Source organism: Eimeria acervulina, genomic scaffold (genome assembly GCF_000499425.1).
Source record: "Eimeria acervulina Houghton genomic scaffold, Eah_scaff109, whole genome shotgun sequence".
Classification (NCBI taxonomy): domain Eukaryota; phylum Apicomplexa; class Conoidasida; order Eucoccidiorida; family Eimeriidae; genus Eimeria; species Eimeria acervulina.
In genome coordinates this window covers 13,611-23,193 of record NW_013550391.1, presented here as the reverse complement: position 1 = coordinate 23,193, position 9,583 = coordinate 13,611, and the positions used below count along the sequence as shown (strand labels likewise).

Below are 9,583 nucleotides of genomic sequence, written 5' to 3'. Positions count from 1 at the left end.
ATATATATATATATATATATTTCTATAAGTTATTTATGGAACAACAATATCTATACAAATTACTACATATGGAATATAATCAATTAAACATATTAATATTATAGAACGGGTTTCCAGTGGCATTATAGGAATGGTTTTGTTTCCTTGTTTTCTCTTTGAATTCTCCTTGCATTAAGTTCAGGTTCCCCTGTGTTTGTTTCCTTATGCTTTGTTTGAGAGCGGCCTCTGCTGCTGAACGCCTAGCTAGCATTTGTCTCACTTAAGGGAGATTGCAGTCAACTTAAGTGCTGCATTTTATTGGCTGAGGATATGCGAGAAGAACAACGAAGGCAGATAGCCTGTACAAATTTTAAAACAATCAAACGTTCCTGATGCGCTTACAGTTTTACCTAACCTGTTAGCAAGATATATATATATATATATATATATATATACACGCCTTATATGTATTTATAGTGTATATATATACACTATACATATATATATATATATATATATATATATATACATACACGCATACATATAGCTTGCCTAATTAAGAACAAAGAAGGCACTTACTAATGCTTGTTTGCGTTTGCGTAGGTTTGTTCATTTGTCTGTATGAGAGTAGGACTCTTTTCCTGTTAATTTTGTTTGCTGTTTTGCTTTTTTGCCTCTTGTTTTTTCTACTTCGTGTACTTGTGCAGTTTGTCTGTGTTTAGTTCTTATCTTGTTTTGTATACATACATTTGTTTTGGTTCTCTCGTTGCTTATTTTGTCTTGCTCATTTACACTTGTCTTGTTTACTTCGTCTCTGAATAATTTTCTCATTCGTCTATCGTTTGTTGCTTCCGCAAGAAAGAACAAATATACCTTATGAAAACTTGTTTGCTTTTCATTTGAATATTATTTATTATGTTCATTTGTTTCGCGGAGGAGAAAAGACAACATCTAAGTCAGAAATAAATGCATTTGCTTTTTCCTCGCTCTGTCTGGCGAAGAAGTTCTTCATTACCATCAGTATCAACCTGGTGTTCTGCAGCAAAAGGAGGCAAACAAGGAGAAAGACAGGAGATGATAGAGGGAACCCAAACCCTCAAGGGTTGAGGGTTTAGGGTTTAGGCGTTGAGAAGGGTTTAGCAGGGCGTAGTGGGGGTTAGGGGTTAGGGTGGTGCGTAGACGATGCACTCATATTATATTAAGGCGTATAATATATGAAGCAATTGAAAAAAGGAAATATGCATCAATTAATAAATACAATATAATGTAAATACCTGCACGTCGTGCACTCTATAGATGTCTACGCATGCATCTGGGTTACGCATAGACCAGCAGACGACTCCAAGCCCTGCAATATCTCTTTGATGCATTTCGCTTTCTTTTTCTACTTTTATTCTCCCAGCCTCTTCTTCCCTTCCCCAGGGCCCTTCCCTTGTTAGCCCTTCGGAGATAGCCCGCCCGATGAATCTGCAAATAAACAAACAGAGAACGAAATGTACGAACAAAAAAACAAACGAACAAACACGACCTGGAGAACCAAACACAAAAACAGACAACATATTGCATATGAACAAACAAACAAACAAACAAACAAACAACGAGAGAAACACAAACAATCAAACACCGAACATGAATAATTCAATTTTTAGGGGCACTGGAGGTATAACTGCCCGATTGATTATGTCTTTTACAATATAATTTTGATAAAAATATAACGTACACACTATACTAATTCATATTTGAACAAATATATATATATATATATATATATACGTATTTATTTACTTATCTATTTATTATTATTGGAGCTGCATGCAGAATAAAACAAAAGAAAAATACCTCTTCCTTGAATGACCAACCAGCATGGGCAAGCCACTGGGCAATTTGCGGCGAAGTTCAGAGATTCGATATAATAAATCGAAATTTTGTTTGCTTGTCTTTGCAAACCCCAATCCAATATCAACAATAATACGCCACCTGCAGGAGAGAAAGATGAATGAAAGAAGAAACAAAGAAACAGACAAAGAAGGGAACACAAAGAAATGAATGAAAAAGAAGCCCAAAAAACTCGAGATATTTATTTAATATTAAAGCTTATAATCAGTTAAGATCAGCGGATTAGTATTCGATGCTGATGCTTCTCCAGATCCTCCGCACCGTCATTATTATTATTATTATTACTATTATTATTATTACCATTATTAGCACTATTATTATTATTATTATTGGCACCATTATTATTAGCATTATTACTATTATTATCACCATTATTATTATTATTATTATTATTATTATTATTATTATTATTATTATTATTATTATTATTATTATTACTATCATGATCCGCTTCCTCTTTGTGGGATGTACGTACCGGGGAAGTCCCATTTTAATGAGGGCATTCGTTTTATCGGTTAAGTACTCAGCCACTTCATTAACGACGTCGTCGTAGGTTGCCTACGAACCGCCAACACGCGAAGGAAAGTATATTTGATGAGTGTTGATACTCCTGCGTTTGTTTGCAGTTGCAAGCAGTGTATGTACAGCTGATTACGATTAGGGGAGACTCACAAGACTATCCATTGTCTGAGGAGTTCCTCGTGAATGCATCACAACAATAGGATATTTCTTTGCTGAAACCAAACGAAACATTTCAGGATCTTCCTCCCCCCCACTGACGTCATTAATCTGCATGAAAGAACAACAGCAACAGCAGCAGCAACAGCAGCAAGAGCAGCAGCAACACTAGCAACGCATAAACCCTAAAACTGATGTTCATTAATCATCTCTATATGTTTATCTCTGCGTCTCCCTGCGTGCACGCTGTGCTGGAGTGTACGTACACCTCATTTCTTACAAGATCTGCTCCTGCAGCGACCGCAGCATCAGCAACTGCTTTCCTTCTTGTATCAACAGAAATAACTATATCTTTGCTTAATTTCTCCCTTAATCCCTCAATAACTGGAGCAACACGCTCTATTTCGGAGTGTACAGACACCTCCTCTTGTATGAACGGGTTCGTTGCTTCGCCTCCTACATCAATAATATCTGCTCCATCCCACACCATTTCTCGCCCTTTATCCACAGCTGCTTGTATATTATTATAATATTTACCACCATCACTAAAAGAATCAGGAGTAATGTTTAGTATACCCATTATTTTCGGCTCATTGCGATCTCGCAATAAGAAGCCTCTGAGGTTTATTAGCCTAGCAGCAAACTCTGGCAGCCCATTGGGAGAACCTGTAGAAGCAGTTTCTTCTAATCCATATCTTCTTAGTACTTCTTCTATCCATCTCAGTGTATCACTGATTGATGCTTCAGCTGCAGCCCCTTTTATTGTCCAGAGTTGATTATCATTAGGTGCGAAGCAACGACGAGGCACTGCGAGGTTTCCATCCAGTGTATATACATCTGCTTTTCCTTTTTTAGAAGATTCAGAGAAACAACTATTTAAAATATCTTCTCTTCTTTTTAAATTCTTATATAAGGCATCTTTTATGCTCTTTCCCTCCACCGGATGCACCAAGTCTGGCTGAATATCGCAGAGGGGAAAGAGAACGAAATTTCTCTGTAAAATACGTGGATGAGGCAGCGTAAGTTTCTCTGAGTTTAATTGAATATGCTCAGAATTATCCTGTGTTTGAAAGAACAAAAGATCTAAGTCAAGAGTCCTGTGCAGACGCACAGCATTCGGCGATCGGTCTCTACCATGTTCGCGTTCAATGGTTTGCAGAGCCTCTAAAACAGCAAAAGGGCTTTTTTCTTCTGTTTTTACCCGCACAACTGCATTAAGATGCAGCGGTAAAGAGAGATCGTGAGCTTCCTTATTCTGCTGCTGCTCTTGCTGCTGCTCTTGCTGCCGCTGTTGCGGCCGCTGCTGCTGTGCGTACAGCACATCATACCCTGGCAACGACTCGTACAGACAAGAACATCCATCAATAATGCCTACATTCTTTTGAATACTTTCAAGAGCACTTTCAATTGTCTTTAAACGCAAATTTCCACCGAAGTTAGTTCCAAGAGAAATATAAGCCACCGACCGTGCCGCATTCTGAACAGAAGAGGAGGAAAGGTGTTGAATATTAGGCGAAGTAGAAAGTAATCTGCTCATTTTAAAGAAACGTTGCAAAAGAAAAGAAGAACTTCTAAGACTGAACATCCTCAGGGAAACAAAACAAGAAAACACTCCCACCGAAATGGTCTGTCGATACAGCCGAGAAGTGCAGACGACGCAGGGAAACCCATCGTCCAATATGAGAAAAGAAAGACCAATCAATCAAAAAAATCAATAAAATCAATAAATTATTAAAGTAATCATTAATTTATTCTATTTCACCGTTAAAACCTAAAAAGGACTAGTAGAAGAACGGCTTTGAGACAAATTTCATGAATGGCTGCATGCACTACCCACCACTAAGCGCATTTTTCTACATCTTATTAAAACGAAAAAATCTCCTAAATAAAAAAAAGAATTTTAAATTGAAATTAATCAAGTGCTTCAATTTTAAAGCCTTTATTCAGTTGCAGTCCGTCGATACTCCACCGAGGAAGAAAGACACGACTGCTCCCCAGGGAGTTGCAGCTCCTTAATGGGTTTCTTCGGTTTTTTGCATCAGAGAATATTAAAATATTAATATTAATAATTTAAACGCATCTTACTTCGTTTTTCACTGAATTGTGTATATCTGCACATACACTTCAGTTGCATCCGCTGCAGTGCTCGGCCCAGAAGCCCCACAGCTGCATGCATGCGACGATCTTGGGGCTTTTACACTAATCTCGTTGAATATGAAGACGTATAATGTTAATATTTACGTTTAATATTGAAAATTAAATTGTTTATTTACTGCGGATTCTGGCTGTGTGTTTACTGCGAGAAGATTTGCTTGCCTACAGCTGGGGCAGGGGGTTCAGCAGCACACTGCCTGCGGCTGCGCTTCTATCTTCTCTTAGTACGGCTATTTTGCTTTTTATTTATTCATTTTTCTTCTTTTCTCTGCATGCAAAATGACAACCCCTGCAGCCCCTGAAGGCAAGCAGGGGGCGCCAGGGGCCCCAGGCGGCGGTGGTTCTTTCGTACGCAGAGATCAGCTCATACAGATTGAAGAAGAAGTTCAGAAACTATGGGAGAAGGAGAAGCCGTATGAAGTAGATGTGGGGCGTTTACGACGCACCGAGATGGTGGTTCCTAGTGGAGGGGTCGCTGCACAGAAGAACAAATTTTTCTGCACTTTTCCCTATCCTTATATGAATGGATTACTCCATTTAGGTCATGGGTACACACTGTGCAGAGCAGAGTTTCAATCTCGTTATTATCGTTTAAGAGGAAAGAATGTCCTGTGGCCTTTTGCTCTTCACTGTACGGGCATGCCTATCCTTGCATGCGCTGATAAACTTAAAAGAGAAATCGAACAAAAAAGAAAAAACTCAGAAAAAGAAGAAACTAAAAAAGGAGATGAAGAGGTAAATATCAAACAAATATAAATATTATTTTACAGTCAACAATTTAAAAGCATACACCACACACACAAAACCCTAACCCCTATGCACACAGAACAGAGGCACAGTAAGGCTGCATGCGGTTACTTGCAAACATATGCACTTCTCCATTAGGGTTTAGGGTTTAGGGTTTAGGGTTGCGGCCGCGAGCGCTTGCACACACATGTATCTGGAGATTAGGGCTTAGGGTTTAGGGTTTAGGGTTGCGTCGGCGAGGACATGCAAACAGATGCACCTCGCATTTAGGGTTTAGGGTTTAGGGTTTAGGGTTTATGGTTGCGTTCAGGGAGCTGACGGCACTTCGGACCCAACTAAGTTCAGCAGCAACAAGTCCAAGCTGGTGGCAAAGACGGGGAATTTGGTGAGGGGTTTATGAAACCCTAAACCCTAAACCCTAAACCCTAAACCCTAACCTAAACCCTAAGCCCTAACCCTAGGTCATAGACCCTCACCCTAACCCCTTCTTCTTTGCGTTTCTTTCTATAGCATGTGGACCTGCGGCGGCAGTCGATAGGGTTTAGGGTTTAGGGTTTAGGGTTTAGGGTTTAGGGTTTGCGCCTTCAGAAGACGCAGTGGGAGATCATGGCTGCTCTCGGCATCCCCGAAGAAGAAATTCCCCGCTTTGCTGACGCAAACTACTGGCTAGACTACTTCCCCCCAAGGCAAGGGTTTAGGGTTTAGGGTTTAGGGTTTAGGATTTAGGGTTTAGGGTTTAGGGTTTGATGGAGCGGATAGGACACATACAAGTTATCTGCGGCAGCGTATTTCCTTCGCGCTGAGTTCAGGCATTGCCCACCAAAACCCCGGGATTTACGATTTGCTGCGCCGCCCTTAGGGTTTAGGGTTTAGGGTTTAGGGTTTAGGGTTTGAGTGCGCATGCAGATGCAAGAGAGATCTGATTCGTCTGGGTACAGCTGTTGACTGGCGCCGCTCCTTCATTACCACCGACAGAAACCCTTATTATGCTGCTTTCGTTCGCTGGCAGTTCATGAAGCTTCTGGTATCACAAACCCTAAACCCTAAACCCTAAACCCTTATTATGCTGCTTTCGTTCGCTGGCAGTTCATGAAGCTTCTGGTATCACAAACCCTAAACCCTAAACCCTAAACCCTAAACCTTCATTTTGCTGCTTTCGTTCGCTGACAATTCGTGAAGCTTCTGGTGTCACAAACCCTAAACCCTAAACCATAAACCCTCATTTTGCTGCTTTCGTTGGAACACTACAAAACACAAGCCCAATATATGTAGCTTAAACATTATTTTCGTTTGCTGCTGCTTCTGCTTCTGCTGCCTCTGCTTCTGCTTCTGCTGCCACTGCTTCTGCTGCTGCTGCTGTTGCTGCTGCTGCTGCTGTTGCTGCTGCTGCTGCTGCTGCTTCAGGCAGCAGGGAAGATATCGTTTGGAACGCGGCCTACAGTAATAAGCAGGAGAGAGCTGCAGGCGTGTGCTGATCACGACAGACTGACGGGGGAGGGTGTGGGGCCTCAAGAGTACACTTTAATTAAACTTAGAGTAAAGACAGAAGAAGCAGAAGAAGCTGCAAGTACACCGTACACTAACCTAATCGACCAGTGGAAGACATATGCAAATACACCCAAAGGCAGCAGAAATCTATTTCTTGTTGCAGCCACACTCAGACCTGAAACCATGTATGGGCAGACTAACTGCTACGTCCTTCCAGAGGGAGAGTAAGTGCTGCTGCTGCTGCTGCTCCTGCTGCTGCTGCTGCTGCTGCTCCTGGAACTCCTGCTGCTCCTGGAACTCCTGCTGCTGTTTTTCCTGTTGCTGTAGCTGCTGCTGCTGTAGCTGGTGCTGCTGTAGCTGGTGCTGCTGTAGCTGGTGCTGCTGTAGCTGCTGCTGCTGTAGCTGCTGCTGCTGCTGCTGTAGCTGCTGCTGCTGCTGCTGTAGCTTTAGCTGCTCCTGTAGCTGCTCCTGTAGCAGCAGCTGCTGCAGGTCTTGCATACATATGCAGGGTTTAAGGTTTAGGGTTTAGGGTTTAGGGTTTAGGGTTTTGTTGCAAACGTAGGTATGGCGTCTTCTTGGCCTTTGACAAACCCCGTGTGAACGTGGAGCAGCAGCAGCAGCAACAGCAGGAGCAGCAGACGCTGCAGGAGAAGCTGGCAGCAGCAGCAGCAGCAGCAGCAAGTGGAGACACTCTGGAGCATATCATGACGCGTGAAGAAGCTCTAGCTGAGTGCAGCACTGCATTCATTTGCTCCCACAGATCAGCCCTTAACATGGCCTACCAGGCAAGAAACCCTAAGCCCTAAACCCTAAACCCTAAACCCTAAACCCTAAACGCTAAACCCTAAACCGTGAACGCTGAAGGATAAACTGACAGGTTACTGTAGACAACGTATTTTAAAAGCCGCGGGTCTTGGGCGTGAGTTGCAGCTGCGTTTTGGGGTTTAGGGTTTAGGGTTTAGGGTTTATGGCTGTGTTGATGTTTGGGGTTTAGTTCGGGTTAGGGTTTGTGTTTTTTGTCGTTTGAGGGTTTAGGGTTTAGTTCCTCTAGAAGCTGCAGGAGATCGCATGCAAGAGCTTCCGCACCCACATTGTCTGTTTTCTATTAGCGGCAAGAGTCTGTTGGGGCTGCCTCTTGCTGCTCCTCTTGCTTCTTATGATACTGTCTTTGCTCTCCCTATGCAAAGTATCTCTCTGGACAAAGGTAATACATTTCTTCTCCTGCTCTTCGTGCTGCTGCTGCTGCTGCTGCTGCTGCTGTCCGTGCTGGTGGTGGTGGTGGTGGTGCTGCTGCTGCTGCTGCAACGGCTGCAGCAGAAAGAACACCTGCAGCACGAGCAACGGTTCCAGCAGCAGCAGCAGCAGCAGCAACAGCAACAGCAACAGCAGCAGTATAGCAGTGACAACAGCATTGATACATTAGCAGCAGCAGCAGCAGCAACAGCAACAACAGCAGCAGCAGTGTGTCTTCTTTTTTCTGTCTCTTTTTACTGCCTTTTTGTCTCCTCTACTTGCTGGCATTATTTATTTCAGAGGTTTCTCTGGCTTTGTTTTATTTGTTTACCCTTCTTTGTTGAATCTTTTATTGATATATTATTTTTATTATCTATTTATGTATTTGTTTATTTATATTTATATATTTATTTATATTTATTTATTTATTTCTGTCTTTGTTTGGAGGAACGGATGTAGTTGCAAGCGTCTCCTTCGCATTTAATTTATTAAAATAAATAAATAAACAAATAAATAAATAAATAAATAAACAAACAAATAAATAAATAAAACATATAAATGAACAAACAAATAAACAAATAAGCATGCAAACAAATAAATAACTTTTTGTTTGTTTTCAGGAACTGCATAGTGACGATTGTTCTCTTTGTGTTTAATTTATGATAATAAACAAATAAATAAACAAATAAATAAACAAACAACAAACACAATAAATAAATAAATATTTTTTTTGTCTTTGTTTGCAGGGACTGGCATTGTAACGAGCGTTCCCTCGGACTCTCCCGATGATTTTATTAATTTAAAATATTTAAAAACAAAAATAAATTATTTACGTGAAGTCTATGGATTAAAGGCCGAATGGGTAGAGCCTTTTAACCCTGTAGAAATTATTGACGTTCCAGGGTAAGCATAGACTAAATAAATAAATAAATAAATAATAAAATAAATAAATAAATAAATAAATATATATATATATGTATGGGTATAGATTTATATATTTATATAAATGATAAAACAGATGGAGAGACAGCAAAGGAATCAGAACGACAGAGATAAAGAGAGACAGAGACAGAGAGACAGAGATAAAGAGACAGAGACAGAGAGACAGAGATAAAGAGACAGAGACAGAGAGACAGAGATAAAGAGAGAGAGAGAGAGAGAGAGAGAGAGAGAGAGAGAGAGAGAAGAGACAGAAAAAAGAAAGAGAAAGAGACAGAAAGAGAAGGAGAGAGAGAGACGGAGACAGACAGCTCATAAAGGAGACACAAAAACAACAACTAGTAGGCTTTTTGTGGGTATTGTTTGCATGCAGTATAGCTGCGAACATTTATATATCTGTCGGTATATTATGTTTATTTATTTTGTTTTGTTAGGGTTTAATATATTTATTTATTTTGTTTTTCAGGCT

At 40.7% G+C, this 9,583-nt stretch overlaps 2 protein-coding genes across 2 annotated transcripts; one reads left to right on the top strand and one right to left on the bottom strand.

The window, feature by feature from the left end:
• Positions 1–1,414: 1,414 nt before the first annotated feature.
• Positions 1,415–4,090, bottom strand: EAH_00017180 (hydroxymethyldihydropterin pyrophosphokinase-dihydropteroate synthase, putative; the record flags this gene model as incomplete). The annotated part of the gene is made up of 5 exons (XM_013397691.1): positions 1,415–1,507; positions 1,839–1,956; positions 2,351–2,433; positions 2,548–2,664; positions 2,834–4,090. 5 exons carry the CDS (start codon positions 4,088–4,090, stop codon positions 1,415–1,417), a joined length of 1,668 nt encoding a protein of 555 aa, XP_013253145.1.
• An 896-nt stretch (positions 4,091–4,986) lies between these two features.
• On the top strand, positions 4,987–7,748 carry EAH_00017170 (leucyl-tRNA synthetase, putative; the record flags this gene model as incomplete). Its single annotated transcript, XM_013397690.1, has 6 exons — positions 4,987–5,160; positions 5,765–5,839; positions 6,043–6,146; positions 6,361–6,478; positions 6,859–7,166; positions 7,505–7,748. 6 exons carry the CDS (start codon positions 4,987–4,989, stop codon positions 7,746–7,748), a joined length of 1,023 nt encoding a protein of 340 aa, XP_013253144.1.
• Between the last annotated feature and the right edge of the window lie 1,835 nt (positions 7,749–9,583).